Source organism: Entelurus aequoreus, linkage group LG03 (genome assembly GCF_033978785.1).
Source record: "Entelurus aequoreus isolate RoL-2023_Sb linkage group LG03, RoL_Eaeq_v1.1, whole genome shotgun sequence".
Taxonomy (NCBI): Eukaryota; Metazoa; Chordata; class Actinopteri; order Syngnathiformes; family Syngnathidae; genus Entelurus; species Entelurus aequoreus.
Genome location: NC_084733.1, coordinates 30,331,231 through 30,347,302, shown reverse-complemented (window position 1 = coordinate 30,347,302; position 16,072 = coordinate 30,331,231). Strand labels below are relative to the sequence as shown.

The window sequence follows — 16,072 nt, the reverse complement described above, 5'->3', positions numbered from 1 at the left end:
TATAAATATATATGTATAGTCAAGGTTTCTGTGGTTTATCCGTTATACAGTGCTCAATACCGGGGTAGAGCGGAATATACAATAGGTCAGGAAAAAACACAAGTGGCTATATCATCCCTACAAGCCTGTTTCGCAGGTTTCCCTGCTCATCAGGGGATTTAAAAAAAGAAAATCCCCTGACGAGCAGGGAAACCTGCTGTTTCGCAGGTTTCCCTGCTCATGTGTTTTGTCCTGACCTAACGTAAATATTAGGGCTGTCAAAATTATCGCGTTAACGGCGTTAATTAATTTTTGGAATTAATTACGTTAAATTTTTTAACGTAATTAACGCATGCGCAGAATCCCTCCACCCATACTTCCCATAATTCCTCCCGACACTGAACGGAGCAGCAACATGGAGCAAGACGAACAGGTTGGCCCTCTGGAGGGATTTAAGTTTAAGAAGAACAAAGATGGAACAATAAATAAACAGACAGTCATTTGTACGCACTGCAACAGAGAGTTTCAGTTTCACCGAACCTGTTCAAGCCTTAAATACCATCTCAACGCTAAACATGCATTTGTGGGGGCTTCCAGTGCTACACCTGGCTTGCGTCAGACAACCCTGAGTGAACGCAGACCAGTAAGCAAGTCCAACTCGGATAAATTAACTAACACAATTGCCAAATGGGTCGCAAAGGACTGTAGACCGATTTGCATTGTTGAAGATAAGGGCTTCGCTGATGTTTTGAAAGTGGCGTCCCTCGATACATCCTACAAGCCACCATGCAGAGGCACAATAATGAAAAGTATCCACGCACTCTATGAAACAGAAAAGGGGAAAAAAGAGGCGGCTTTAGCTCAAGCGGAATATGTCGCCCTGACAGGAGACCACTGGACGTCAGTGAGTAACACAAATTACTTGGGAGTAACTGCACATTTAATAACTAAAGCATGGGAATTGCAGTCCTTTGCGCTAACTATAATGAAAACGGAAGAACGCCACTTTGCAGAGGCATGTGCAGAACAGTTTCAAACTGTGGCATGCAAGTGGGAAATTGAAAGAAAAGTTACAACCATTGGGACTGACAGTGCACGCAATATGATTGCTGCGGCTCGTATTCTACCATACGAGCATATGCCCTGTATCGCGCACGTCATACAGAGAAGCATCACTGTGAGTCTCGCTGACAGCGGATTTGTTCCTGCATTAGCCAAGTGTCGCAAGATTGTGGGACATTTTAAACACAGCCCGGCAAACGTAACGGAGCTGAATGCAGAGCAGGTGAAACTCGGACAGCAGCAGGAGCCACTGATCCAAGACGTTCCAACGCGGTGGAATTCCACACTTGAAATGGTCAAACGCATCATCCCCAATCAAGCAGCAATAAAAGCAACCCTGGATCAACAGCAGCATAATCTCGTCATGCTGACGCCAGCAGAATGGGATAAACTCCAGAGACTGGAGACCCTTCTAGAGCCCTGCCGGTAAGCCTTCCATCATATAATGTGGAAATTCATTGTAGGCTGAAATTAAATTATTAAACCAAACGTTAATCTACTATTAAATGTAACAACTTGCATTCAAGTAATTTACTTGAGTCTTTCTCCTTCTCTCTCTCTCTCTCTCTCTCTCTCTGTGTGTGTGTGTGTGTGTGTGTGTGTGTGTGTGTGTCTGTGTGTGTCTGTCTCTGTGTGTGTGTGTGTCTGTCTGTGTGTGTCTGTCTGTGTGTGTGTGTGTGTGTGTCTGTCTGTCTGTGTCTGTCTGTCTGTGTGTGTGTGTGTGTGTATCTGTCTGTGTGTGTGTGTGTGTGTCTGTCTGTGGCTGTGTGTGTGTGTGTGTGTATCTGTCTGTCTGTGTGTGTGTGTGTGTGTGTGTGTGTGTGTGTGTGTCTGTCTGTCTCTGTGTGTGTGTGTGTGTGTGTGTGTGTGTGTGTGTGTGTGTGTGTGTGTGTGTGTGTATCTGTCTCTGTGTCTGTGTGTGTGTGTGTGTGTGTGTGTGTGTGTGTATCTGTCTCTGTGTCTCTCTCTCTGTGTGTGTGTGTGTGTGTGTGTTTTCCACTGCAGGTATGTGACTCAGATCCTGGGTGGGGAGGCCTACGTCTCCTGCTCAGTGGTACTACCTGCCCTCTGCCACTTACACCGTGTAATGGAAACTTCTGATGAGGACCCTGCATACATGATTAGATTTAAGACCAAATTCAAAGACGACCTAGGCTCCCGCCAAGAACACACCAACAATGCATGGCTCAAGATTGCAACCGCACTGGACCCACGTTTTAAGGACTTGAAAAGTGTGCCCAAGGCAGACAGAGAGGAGGTGTGGACCAAACTTGGAGGCCTTCTGCGTGAATCACCTGGAAGACCTTCACACACTACTGAAGATGGGCCACCCAAGAAGAAAATGAACCTTCTTCTACAGCTGGGCTCAGATTCAGAATCAGATGAAGAGGTACAGCCTGACAGAGCCTTACACAGGTACAGAGCAGAGCCCACCATTGAAATGACGGACTGTCCCTTGCAGTGGTGGTCATCTCATGCAGGAGCCCATGACAAGCTGGCTCCGTTGGCTCGGAAATATCTAGCCACTCCTGCATCCTCAGTTCCCTGTGAAAGACTCTTCTCACTTGCCGGTCACATTGTGCAAAAGAAGCGGTCAGCTTTACTCTCAGAAAATGTGGACAAATTGGTTTGCCTCAGTAACTGGCTAAAGGATGAATAGAGAAGCGGGCCACATGTAATTGTGTAGGCCATGTTCTTTTGGTTTGATAAAAAAGAGAAATCTCTTTGTTTTTCCTTTGTTGAAGAGAAATGGCCAAGATGGCTAGTGTGTTACAGAAGGAGACACCATCCTATTTTGTTTTACTATTTCAGTTTCATTTAAATAAGAGACGCCATCCTATTTTGTTTTCCTATTTTGACGAGGAAATGTCATTGTAAAAAACAGGATGTTATTAAAATAAACATGCATACATATGTTAAATGCACATGTCTTCTGTCATTTATCTTTCAATTCCCACAAAAATATACAGTTAATGGCATATTTTGGACATAGTTCGAATGGTGATTAATCATGATTAATTAATTTTTAAGCTGTGATTAATCTGATTAAAAATTTTAATCATTTGACAGCCCTAGTAAATATATATGTATATATACAGTATGTATATATGTATTTACATAACTTTATTGATCCTTTGGCGTGGGCCTACAGACATATTAAGGTTACAATAGCAGCAGCACTACATATAGTATACAAGACATTGGCAAAAGAAGCACAGCCAGCAGAGTAAACAAGTAAAACATAGTACGCAATAAAAGTATGAATTAAAAAATGTATGTGCAATCCTACTCAAAGGCAGAAATTCATATATTGCATAGTGTCCCTATGCCACGCCTCCCATCTTCTCACTATCTCCTGCCCTCCTCCTTCCTCTTTGTGAGGAGTTATTGACAGTTTTTGGCATGGATAACAAAGGATTTTCTTTTATTCCCATAGAGCAAGGTGGTGAGCTACTATCGAAAGTAGGAAGTAGAAACTGCAGTTCCCTTGTATCTTGAACAGTGGTGTATTTGACCTTTTGCCCCCTTGCGGTCATTTCAAGCACGATTCCATCCATCTATCCATTTTCTACCGCTTGTCCCTTTTGGAGTCGCGGGGGGTGCTGGAGCCTATCCCAGCTGCATTCGGATAGACATCATTCACACTCACATTCACACGCTAGGGCCGATTTAGTGTTGCCAATCAAACTATCCCCAGGTGCATGTCTTGCCTATTAATCCTATTTATTGGTGTAGCTGAATTTGAAATGACATGTGCCAACACGGTGACTCTGTATTGCAGACGTTTGTCAGGGTGAAAGGTGGAAGGGGTTTTGCATATTAATTTCATAAGGGATTATGAGGTCTGCTGGCCAGATGGGGTCAGCCTGGGTGTTGGGCGCTTCATTTAGCAGCATGTACTGCTAGTTTGGAAACATCAGCAGCCCAGGGAAAATGAAAGCAAGTATTTATGTTGTTAATGTGAAAAGTATTTTGTTTCGGAAGTAACGCAGCACATGTATTTGTCTTGATACCAGCATTAGTGCAGAACCAGTTCATCCTGTTTCTATTTTTTTTTTAGCATACAGCTGTAAACATCCCCTTTGAAATATGCATCAGAATCAATGTGTACTAATGCATTTAGGTACTAATAAATGCATTGAAGATTAGAAAGTGTACTTAACTATAATTTCTCTCATGGGACAAATAAAGCACTCTATTCTGTATGTGTATTGAGCAATAATGAGATTATTGAGACAATGTATTTTAGGTATTCTATGAGAGCATGAAAGACAATATCATAATTAATATTGTTTCCATTTTGTCTGTTAGGGTTCAAATCTCCATGCTATCTCTCTGCAGTGCAATACATTTAAATACATTTCAGTGGTTCACGTCAAAAAGTGAAATATATTGAATATATTCACTACAATATTCCCCAAAAATATACATTGTTTAAAAATATTTGTATTAATAAATCTCAACAACAACAAAACAATTCAATACCTCTTAAAGGCCTACTGAAACCCACTACCACCAACCACGCAGTCTGATAGTTTATATATCAATGATGAAATCTTAACATTGCAACACATGCCAATACGGCCGGGTTAACTTATAAAGTGCAATTTAAAATTTCCCGGGAAACTTCCGGTTGAAAACGTCTATGTATGATGACGTTTACGTCAATGGTTGAAGCGGAAGTATTGGGACACATTGTATCCCAATACAAACAGCTCTGTTTTCATCGCAAAATTCCACAGTATTCTGGACATCTGTGTTGGTGAATCTTTTGCAATTTGTTCAATTAACAATAGAGACTGCAAAGAAGAAAGCTGTAGGTGGGATCGGTGTATTAGCGGCCGGCTGCAGCAACACAACGAGGAGGACTTTGAGTTGGATAGCAGACGCGCTATCTGACGCTAGCCGCCGACCCATCGATGATCGGGTGAAGTCCTTCGTCGCGCCGTCGATCGCTGGAACGCAGGTGAGCACGGGTGTTGATGAGCAGATGAGGGCTGGCGTAGGTGGAGACCTAATGTTTTTAGCATAGCTCTGTCGAGGTCCGGTAGCTAAGTTAGCTTCAATGGCGTCCTTAGCAACAGCATTGCTAGGCTTCGCCAGGCAGTACAGCATTAACCGTGTGGTTACAGGTCCAGTGTTTTGTAGTATTGTTGATCTTCTGTCTATCCTTCCAGTCAGGGGCGTATTTCTTTTGTTTCTATCTGCATTTAAGCACGATGCTATCACGTTAGCTCCGTAGCTAAAGTGCTTCGCCGATGTATTGTCGTGGAGATAAAAGTCACTGTGAATGTCCATTTCGCGTTCTCGACTCTCATTTTCAAGAGGATATAGTATCCGAGGTGGTTTAAAATACAAATCTGTGATCCACAATAGAAAAAGGAGAAAGTGTGGAATCCAATGAGCCCTTGTACCTAAGTTACGGTCAGAGCGAAAATAGATACGTCCTGCACTGCACTCTAGTCCTTCACTCTCACGTTCCTTATCCACAAATCTTTCATCTTCGCTCAAATTAATGGGGTAATCGTCGCTTTCTCGGTCCGAATCGCTCTCGCTGCTGGTGTAAACAATGGGGAAATGTGAGGAGCCCTTGAACCTGCGACGTCACACTACTTCCGGTACAGGCAAGGCTTTTTTTATCAGCGACCAAAAGTTGCGAACTTTATCGTCGATGTTCTCTACTAAATCCTTTCAGCAAAAATATGGCAATATCGCAAAATGATCAAGTATGACACAGAATGAATAAGCTATCCCCGTTTAAATAAGAAAATTTCATTTCAGTAGGCCTTTAAAATTTTACAAATTGTTAAATAAAATAGTATTGTAAACTACCGGTTCGTGCTCTAATCAGCAAATGTAAAAATATATTCTGAGCCTTTAAATTTAACTTCTGAATTCAAAAAGGAAGTGCAACATGTTGAAATGTATTGAGATGCACTTGTAATTTAACATAGTATACTCACTGTATCGATGTATCAAGAAAGCACTGATGAAGCTGCTTTCAGGTACAAACGGAATATTTCACTATTACAAGCAAAACTGGAAGATAAATTAGGGATTGTAAAATTTTAACAGCAAAGCGATTAAAGTCAATTATTGTATGGATTAAAGCATATAAAGAAGATTTAAAAGTTATTTGTACACATTTGAACTCGACGCTTTCTCAGTCAAGTTTCTGGAGTGTTTTAGAATTACGACTGATCATGTAGGGCATTTGAATGTAGCACACGTTTACGCCTACTCTGAATCCTGATTGGCTTCCAGCCTCACGCCGCCGTTTTCTATTGGCTGATGCCGCTCCATTGAATTCCCTCCTCTACCTTTGTGGATTTCATGCGCTCGAGGATGAAGCGGCTTCTTGTTGATTTCCCGGGGCTCTCTGGAGTGAAGCCGCCCGACCCTCAAGTCGGACATTCGGACAACAAGAGAGGACAATAGACACAGCGGAGGGAACTTAAGTGTGTTTTTTCAACAGAGGCACAACCGCTAAACCTGATGTAGCGGGAGTATTACCAGTGAAAGGCAGTCGAGAGAAGAAACTGTCCTATTTCGAAGGAGCACCGTGTTGGGACCGAGCCTCCGTCCGAGTCCACCCAGACATGGTCCACTGTCAGCCGAGGCCGCCGAGGACTCTACTACCGCTGTGTTGAACTTGCCGGAAACCGTTTGGGAGTTGGGAAAAGAACGCTACTGTGTAATTTGGGGAGTGATACCGGCAGTCATGCCCGATCAAATCACCGTGTCAGAGTTTGTGGTGGAGACCAACGAGGACTACAAGTCACCCACCGCCTCCAACTTTACCACCAGGATGTCCCACTGCAGGAACACCGTGGCTGCCCTCGAAGAGGTGAGTGTGGACCGTGTGGCGATGCAAATAATGTCTGCATTTTACACTGGAATTATTCTGGTAAATAACAAGAAGAACAGGACTATAACCCCACTCATTAACGTTTTTATTGGTGCATTATTTAACCATAGTACACATACACTACAACATTAGATACACCAGGGGTCCCCAAACTATGGCCCGCGGGCCGGATGCGGACCGCCAGCGTCCAAAATCCGGCCCGCGGGAAGTCCCAAGTTTAAAAAAATGTTAAATTATTTTTTAAAATCTGTCCTTTCTAATCCCTTTTCTACCGCTTGTTACTCTCAGTGTCTCCTACCCGCTCATGCAAGTCATATTGTCTAAAAAGGCATTTTTCCATCAACATCAAGTGCGCACTCTTTCAGTCAATTAGTGCACGAGGAATATATATATATATATATATATATATATATATATATATATATATATATATATATATATATATATATATATATATATATATATATATATATATATATCAGTGGTTCTTAACCTTGTTGGAGGTACCAAACCCCACCAGTTTCATATGCACATTCACCGAACCCTTCTTCAGTGAAAAATAAAATTTTGTTTTTTTTCAAATTCAAGACAAAGTTATATGTTTTTGGTAACACTTTAGTATGGGGAACATATTCTAAGTAACAAAGACTTAATTTAGAGTAATTTGGATACGAGGGGAACATATTCTAAGTAATAAAGACTTAATTTAGAGTTATTTGGTTAGGGTCAGGGTTAGAGGGTAAGGGTTATAATAAGGCCATGCCGAATAAGGCATTAATAAGTACTTAATAATGACTAGTTAAGAGCCAATATGTTACTAATTTGCATGTTAATAAGCAACTAATTAATGGTGAATATGTTCCCCATACTTAAGTGTTACCATGTTTTTTTACTGGTGCATAAAATGAACCGTGCATGAACATCACCTTGTTCAAACAACAAAACCAACACAGTGCATAAACTCACAACAAATTACACACCTGCAAACCAGTCAGCTGTTGCCGTATCCGTAATACGGCGATAGGGAGAAGTTTGTATTTACACAATGAGTCGGGTGTGTTTTGACCTCCCCGAACCCCTGAGGCTGACTCACCGAACCCCTAGAGTTCGATCGAACCCAGGTTAAGAACCACTGATATATATATATATATATATATATATATATATATATATATATATATATATATATATATATATATATATATATATATATATATATATATATATATATATATATCAGGGGTGTAACGGTACACAAAAATTTCGGTTCGGTACGTACCTCGGTTTAGAGGTCACGGTTAGGTTCATTTTCGGTACTGTAAGAAAACAACAAAATATACATTTTTGGGTTATTTATTTACCAAATTTGCAAAATCTTCCACCAAAAATATTTTTCTTAGTAGAATATTTGATGTGAAGTAATCGGAACCTTGGATAGGTCATAAATTCATAATAACATTGATTTTGATTCAATATTATGTTTTGAGCACTGACAGTTTGGAAAGTAAAAAACCCAGCTTTGTTTTATTAGTCAACATTGCAACTTTTTCTAAATTACATATAACCTTTAAGCTTTTTTTTATTTCACTTTTGTTATGTTTTGTTGATTTAATAGTATTTTTAGAATGTGCCGTGGGCCTTTAAAACATTAGCTGTGGGCCGCAAATGGCCTCCGGGGCACACTTTTGACACCCCTGCTATAGATAATAAAAAATTAAATCTGATACATCTATGGATAAAAAGCGGAGCCTGGCGACGCATGCGCGTTTATCATAACTCTCTCGCTCTCTCTGTCTCTGCCCCTCCCTCACGAATGCTGCTGCGCGCACAATTTGTTTTGTTTTTAACCCCTTCTTAACCCTGAACGTACATTGAAAATACACGCAACCCTAACTCAAAATGCCGGACATTTGAGGCATTTAAGAAGACAGCTGCGCAAAAGAGGACATGTCCGGTGAAAAGAGGATGAATAGTCAGTCTATCGTAGCCCGTTAGCTGCTAGCATGCCGTGTGTTGTGCCTCGGTGTGCATTGTTTACACAAAGTGCGTTACGCTACTTAATAAGTCCGTGTGGAAACTCGTTCGGTACACCTCCGAACCGAACCGGAAGCCCCGTACCGAAACGGTTCAATACAAATACACATACCGTTACACCCCTAATATATATATATATATATATATATATATATATATATATATATATATATATATATATATAACCCAATGCGGCCCTCGAGTCAGAACGTTTGGGGACCCCTGAGCAACGTTCCCTCTAAGGTGCGCGCCTGTGCAATTGCGCACTGCTCAAGCGTCCTCTGCGCACGGCAAATCTATGCCACGCACAAAATCAAATGAAAAAATAAGCGCATAACAATTTTCGACACACGGACATGACAGAGAAAACTGTTTTCGTCATCATTGTTCAAATATTGTAACGTCTGTCGAGACGCTTTGAGGACATTAATCCATCGATCACTTTACTGAGCAAAACTCTTTATTGTCGGCCATAAACACATCACCAAAACATTAGTAAAAAAAAATACATCTAGCAAAAGTGGTCATTTTCTGCAGTACAAACCAGACCAAAAGCAACTTTGTTATATCAACAGCAGCCGCTCGCTCTTTCTCACTTGCGCCAACACATGCACATATGGCACTTAGCCAGTGATGCGTTTACAGCCACACAAAAAGTCGGACAACTCCAACACCACACATAAAGTGTAATTCCAGGTCGTTACACTGTGATTTACCAATCAAATGTGTGCTTATTCTAGTGTCATTTATTAGGAATCTTAATTTATAAATATTAATAATGAAATGCTGTTAGTATATTAAATAAATACTAATAAAAAATATATTTTTTACAAACAGGAAGTTGCAGGAATGTACACATGATCCCCTGCTTACATCTCATTGTGCAACATGTGCATGTTTTAATGGAAATTAAATGCAATGTCTGAAAGGGGTACACGTTATTTCCAAAGCAGGACCTCCACCCAGACAAACAATACAAGTACACAGTTCATGAAAAACAATATTTTTTGTTATTGTCATTGTAAGTGTGCCTAAACACTTATATTAGAACATCATCTCATGGAAATGACTGCTGTCATTTGATTATAATAATAAGAGAATGTTGTCTGTCTATCTGTGTTGGCCCTGCGATGAGGTGGGGACTTGTCCAGGGTGTACCCCGCCTTCCACCCGAATGCAGCTGAGATAGGCTCCAGCACCCCCCGCGACCCCGAAAGGGACAAGCGGTAGAAAATGGATGGATGGATGGAGATTTAATTTGTTATTTAGTCAGGTTTGGGACAGGTGTGCTGCTAGTGTAGCCACAGTGTGCACGTCTGATGTTGCTCACATGGGCTCCACTGAATGCTCAGGGAGTTTTTGCGTTTGCTCACACACATGAAAAATTAGAGGGAACATTGCCCCTGAGCCACACGGTCTCTAAAGCAGAGGTCTTCAGCAGGGGGTTGTAAAATATTTAGTTAATTTGACATTTTCCATTTTATTTTTCCACAAATCCAAATGTTTTTTAATACACATTGATCAGGGACGGCGCGGCGCCGTTGGGAGAGTAGCCGTGCCAGCAACCTGAGGGTTCCTGGTTCAATCCCCACCTTCTACCAACCTAGTCACGTCCGTTGTGTCCTTGAGCAAGACACTTCACCCTTGCTCCTGATGGGTCGTGGTTAGGGCCTTGCATGGCAGCTCCCGCCATCAGTGTGTGAATGTGTGTGTGAATGGGTGAATGTGGAAATGGTGTCAAAGCGCTTTGAGTACCTTGAAGGCAGAAAAGCGCTATACAAGTATAACCCATTTACCCATTGATCCAACACTGTAGTGTTTGTAAATGGCACTGCGTGGATACCCTGTGTACCTTTCAGTTTTAGAATAAAAACATAAAACAACGTTATTATTGTATTAATTTTGGCATTAAGATAGCTGGATGGATAACTAGCTAGGGATTGCCAGCTAGCAATTAGCATGCTAGTTGTCAGCTAGTGATTAGCGGCACGACTGCTATCATTTTAATATCTTAGTAGCTTTGTTGAAAAGGTCCCTTTATAACCAGTTTAATATAAAACTGAATTTGTTTACAATATATATAAGTAGTGGGTCCCCACTACATCGCTCCTTCCGTTTAGGGGTCCTTGGCTTGGACAACATTGAAGACCTTTGCTCTAAAGAACACATTTGCATAATTGTCCATAGGGATATGAACATTTCACATCACGGTTATTATTATTGTATTGTTGAAGGTGCTCTCGAAGTACATATACACACTGAAATATTTTAACCAAGTTTTATTTAAATAGAATAGACAAGAAACATTAAATATTATTTCGTTTTTTGAGAGCCATACTATTTTCTTTTTGAGTGTTTCAATATGTTTATCTTTTTCTGTTTTAAATTTTAAAGGTTGTAGAGTGTATTGTAGGGACGGCGTGGCGAAGTTGGTAGAGTGGCTGTGCCAGCAATCGGAGTGTTGCTGGTTACCGGGGTTCAATTCCCACCTTCTACCTTCCTAGTCACGTCCGTTGTGTCCTTGGGCAAGACACTTCACCCTTGCTCCTGATGGCAGCTGGTTAGCGCCTTGCATGGCAGCTCCCGCCATCAGTGTGTGAATGTGTGTGTGAATGGGTAAATGTGGAAATACTGTCAAAGCGCTTTGAGTACCTTGAAGGTAGAAAAGCCCTATACAAGTATAACCCATTTATCATTTATTGTAATGTTAACGGCAAAACGAGTGGTGCACGTCCGATAGGGCTGCGGAAAAACGTTGACTCACATTCGAATCACAATTCCTTTTTATTATGATTTTAAATTAATTCATAATTTTCAAAAAAAACTTCTTTTTTTTCAGGAATACATTTTTTAGATCACATCTGCGCTTACTCACTGCCGCAGTGTTTCCCACACATTCATTTATTTGTGGCGGCCCGCCACGAAAGAATTACGTCCGCCACGACTCTGATTTTCTTAAATTTTATTTTCGGGATTTGAATGCATTTATTTTGAAAGGACAGCTGGAGAGAGACGGGGGAGGGGGGAGAGAGGGTGAGAGGGGGGATTGACGCGGAGCAAAGCGACCGTCAGGTGGGATCGAACTGGGTCGCCGCAGCGGGTGCTCTACCAGGTGAAATAGGTTATAGCTGCATCGCTCGCGGCTCGTCATATATTTAACGTTAATCCGCGATTTCACCGAGCGTTTCCTGACGGTGAGCAGCCTGACGCTGCTTCATTAACACCGCCGCTCGCTGTTTGACTCGGGGGCCGGGGCAGACGCACGCAGTAACAGTCACCTGTTACCATACCGACGAGCTAACGTGTCCAGGTTATAACCCTGTTGTCAATAAACACACGTGGAGATGGTGCTTCAGATACTAATACTAATTTGGTACTGTAGTAATTATCTTTTGTGTATTCATAATGTAAAATTGATGGATGGATGGATGGATGGACGTTTAAAACAAAACTGTTATTATTAATTCTTTTTAGAGAAAATCATATCATTGTAGTAAATTATGCAAATTACTCGATGATGTCATGGTGACCACGCCCATAGCCACGCCCCCACCGCCACAGGTATCTTGGAAGTTTATGGGAAACACTGCTGCGCATATACGCCAGCAGCAAAGAAGAGTGTTTGTAACCTGTTTTAAAAAGGTTTTATACATTTCTTTATATAAAATAATACATTGCGAGAATCGGTTTGAATCGAGACTCGTGTTGAATTGAATTTTCACCGCAAGAATTTCAATAGAATTGTAAGTTGTTGTAAGATTCACATCCCTAACGTCAGGTTTATGTGACATCACGTGGGTTTACTTCCAGTTGTAGACACCTCCGTGTCACATTCCTCCAAGTAAAGATCGATCACTCTCTGCTAAGAGAGGACAGGTGTGTGTGGTGTGTGGTGTGTGTGTGTGTGTGTGTGTGTGTGTGTCTGTGTGTGTGTGTGTGTGTGCGTGTGCGTGTGCGTGCGTGCGTGTGTGTGTGTGCGTGTGCATGCTTTCTTCTGTACTTTCTTTAGGCTATAGCATGCAGGTCCTCCGTAGAAGAGATGCTTCCGTTTTTGTTCGCCGTTTTTTCGCCTCCTCTTTGTTGGGGTTTCCCGACTTTGTGTGCTCCATGCCAGCGCCTCGCCCAGCCTGCTGGTAAAAATAGAATTTCCCACACGAGCGAGCATGCAGGCGGTGTGTGTACTGTTATGTGTGTTAGTGTGTTTCTGCTCCATAAACTGGTGACATGTGACATGAGGCAGTCGGTCCTTGCTTCTTCTGAGTCAATATTTCTCCTGTGAGCAAGAAAATTACTGAGGAACATCTAAAGGTAAACAATCTTGTCCAATTAGTTGGTCACAAAAAGCCAAAGAAAAAGCAAAGCACAGGCAAATGTTTAATGTTTTGATCACTGAATGGAGGTCTTGGGAGAACCTGCTGTCTCACATTTGAACTCCAGGTTTTCATGCTATTTTACAGACACGTTTTTTCACTATATTTTGGTCTAATTCTGAATTTTGCGACCTCCACTTGAGAGAATCTGCTGTACTCAGAGCTTTCAGGTTTCGTTGTATAAACAATCTTGTTGAGACAAGTTCTACTTTATTTTTTTGGAAAACCAGGCTAATCCACATCTTAACTCAGTGTCAACCTCCCTTTAAGCAGCCTGAGCCTCCACACCTTGGAGATGCCAGGTGATTTTTTTTTTTTTTAAACCAGTGCTCATACTGCTGTCAGGTGCTTCGCTGACATCATCACCTTACCGCGCACTGTCGTGTATGTTTTAGAATTCATATTTTTTTTCAGAGAGTTCTTTAAATGTGTGGATTTGACCACTGGTCTGTGAAGTGGAAAAGTTACTAGAATTCAACGTGTGGCTGTTGACTCTGCTCAACCGTTATTCCACTGTTGTTCTTTCACATTGACCTCCAGGTGCTTTGGCTTGCCCAACACAAGGCCTTATTGTTAGCGTAACACAGTCTCGCTCACTAGGGCCCGTTTTAGCAATTATGTGGCGGTCTGCATGAGGAACGCTTTGATGTATTGTCTTTTTGGCCCAGAAACAATCACGCATGGTGACGGCACTCATGTACTGTGCAGTGCTCATCCTTTCAAGTTCAATTTAAATCGATGGAACATGTCGCTGGCAAAATTATTTAAATGTTGAACAATTTTTATAGCAGGGCTCCTCTCAGATAATATAATACAATTGGGACTTCCATTACTTCACCAAAAAATTATTCTTTTGGGGATAATATTTTGAGCAATATTCTGTTCACACCAGAATCTGTTTATTCTCTTACGGTATGAACTTCAAACCAATTTATACAGTTCTTTGTTTTTCTCCAGCTGCTGCACCTCCCCTGATGTCTTCTGGTGTCGAAAGGTTTTAAAACTCCACCTTGATTTAAGAACATTAAAGTTAAAGTACCACTGATAGTCACACACACACTAGGTGTGGTGAAATTACTCTCTGCGTTTCACCCATCCCCTTGTTCCACCCCCTGCGAGGTGAGGGGAGCAGGGAGCAGCAGCAGTGGCCGCGCTCGGTAATCATTTTGGTGATTTAACCCCCCAATTCCAACCCTTGATGCTGAGTGCTAGGCAGGGAGGTAATGGGTCCCATTTTTATAGTCTTTGGTATGACTCGGCCAGGGTTTAAAGTCACAACCTACCGATCTCAGGGCGGACACTCTAACCACAAGGCCATTGAGCATGTTTATTTTTATTGTTTTATTAAGTTCGTATATAGAAGCAAATTTCTCCATACATTTTTTTTTACACTTGAATAATGGGTTTCTGACTCGACAAAAGTCCATACATTAGTAAAAGTATGAACATAGTAATAAAGCGCTATACTCTACAGCAGTGGTCCCCAACCTTTTTGTAGCTGGGGACCGGTCAACGCTTGAAAATTTGTACCACGGATCGGGGGCTGGGGGATTTTTATTTAATAATTTTTTTTTTTTTCATAAAGAAATACAATCATGTGTGCTTACGGACTGTATCCCTGCAAACTGTATTGATCTATATTGATATATAATGTATATATTGTGTTTTTTAATTTGATTTAATGAAAAAAATGTATTTATTTATTTATTTATTTTTTAAATTTCTTGCGCGGCCCGGTGGTTGGGGACCCCTGCTCTACAGTACTGTTTATCAAACAAACATAACAAGGGGGTGATGGATTATCTTTCTATTTACAGGCAGGTGAAATTTTACGCGGAACGTAAAATTTTTAAACATTAATCTGCGTCAAAATATAACTTCCACGTTTAAAAAAAAAATATAAATACTAATACAAATACGATCGAACCAAATTTGTTGAACACTTGCCTCAACTGAAGGTACTCGCTTGTTCCTCTTGCCTAAACGCTGCACTGAGTTGCAGGAAAAGGAGACGATCAGAAGCACCAAAGCAAGCTTGCTAGTTACTGTAGCTAACCATCTGGCTTGCTTACTTGTTGTCCCCTCTGTTTGCTCTCCAAGCCACAACGTTGTCGGCTGTCCACTTTGCTGCTAATCCTATTTAGATGATTACAATCCGAACACTGTTAGTTCCAATTCCAAACAGTTGTAGTTCTAGAGTGTTTATTAGTAGCCAGCGAGAAGGTATATTTTTGACATGACGAATTGTGAACAGGGGTCACAACACCGGAAGTATATGACCTGAGGGGGCCTGGCTACAGGATAGAGTTTCCAAATAGGTACTGTTTTCTGAGTTCTTTGCGTGCATATTATATAATTTTACATTACATTTTCAATGATAATAATACTAGTAAATTATTTACTAAAAAACTAAACATTCTGTGGTACATTACACAGCACATGTAAGAATCAAAAACAGGTTGGTGGATGAATCAAAGAATACATCTAAAAGTAAAATTTTGTGTAGAAATGCACCCAATTGCAGGAAATGTCGTCTAGATTTTCAAAATGTTCTTTCTAGTTTGGTTGGCAGCACTTCATGCTGATAAAAATGTTCCTCTTTTTTTCTCAATTTTCCTCTTTTTGTCTACAAGGGTGCTCACATCCCTATTGAATAACAAAGCCAAAACAACAACAACAGCGGTACGGTCTTCATTTGTTGGTTAATCTTCAGCCGAAAAAGGGAGCGCAAGGCAGTGTCGACAACGCTGTGGATTCC

At 41.1% G+C, this 16,072-nt stretch overlaps 2 protein-coding genes across 2 annotated transcripts in view; both read left to right on the top strand.

Moving 5' to 3' along the window:
- Nucleotides 1-774: 774 nt before the first annotated feature.
- On the top strand, nucleotides 775-6,348 carry LOC133645906 (E3 SUMO-protein ligase ZBED1-like). The gene is made up of 3 exons (XM_062040835.1): nucleotides 775-1,467; nucleotides 2,047-2,668; nucleotides 6,307-6,348. The coding sequence occupies exons 1-3, from the start codon at nucleotides 782-784 to the stop codon at nucleotides 6,346-6,348; spliced, it is 1,350 nt and encodes a 449-aa protein (XP_061896819.1). The 5' UTR covers nucleotides 775-781.
- A 19-nt stretch (nucleotides 6,349-6,367) lies between these two features.
- The window catches only part of asap2a (ArfGAP with SH3 domain, ankyrin repeat and PH domain 2a), a 113,823-nt gene continuing 104,118 nt past the window's right edge, over nucleotides 6,368-16,072 (top strand). Inside the window, exon 1 of the mRNA XM_062041589.1 lies at nucleotides 6,368-6,889. Within this exon, the coding sequence (XP_061897573.1) occupies nucleotides 6,764-6,889 (126 nt within the window). The 5' untranslated portion in view covers nucleotides 6,368-6,763. The remainder of the gene's footprint in view (nucleotides 6,890-16,072) is intronic.

What these genes read in the sequence shown, in the direction of transcription:
- LOC133645906 (XM_062040835.1), top strand. Translation starts at nt 782, where the DNA reads ATGAAAAGTATCCACGCACTCTATGAAACAGAAAAGGGGAAAAAAGAG. An exon ending in ACCCTTCTAGAGCCCTGCCG is followed by an intron (nt 1,468 to 2,046) that starts GTAAGCCTTCCA and finishes TTTCCACTGCAG; the next exon opens with GTATGTGACTCAGATCCTGG. An exon ending in CAGAAAATGTGGACAAATTG is followed by an intron (nt 2,669 to 6,306) that starts GTTTGCCTCAGT and finishes ATTGGCTTCCAG; the next exon opens with CCTCACGCCGCCGTTTTCTA.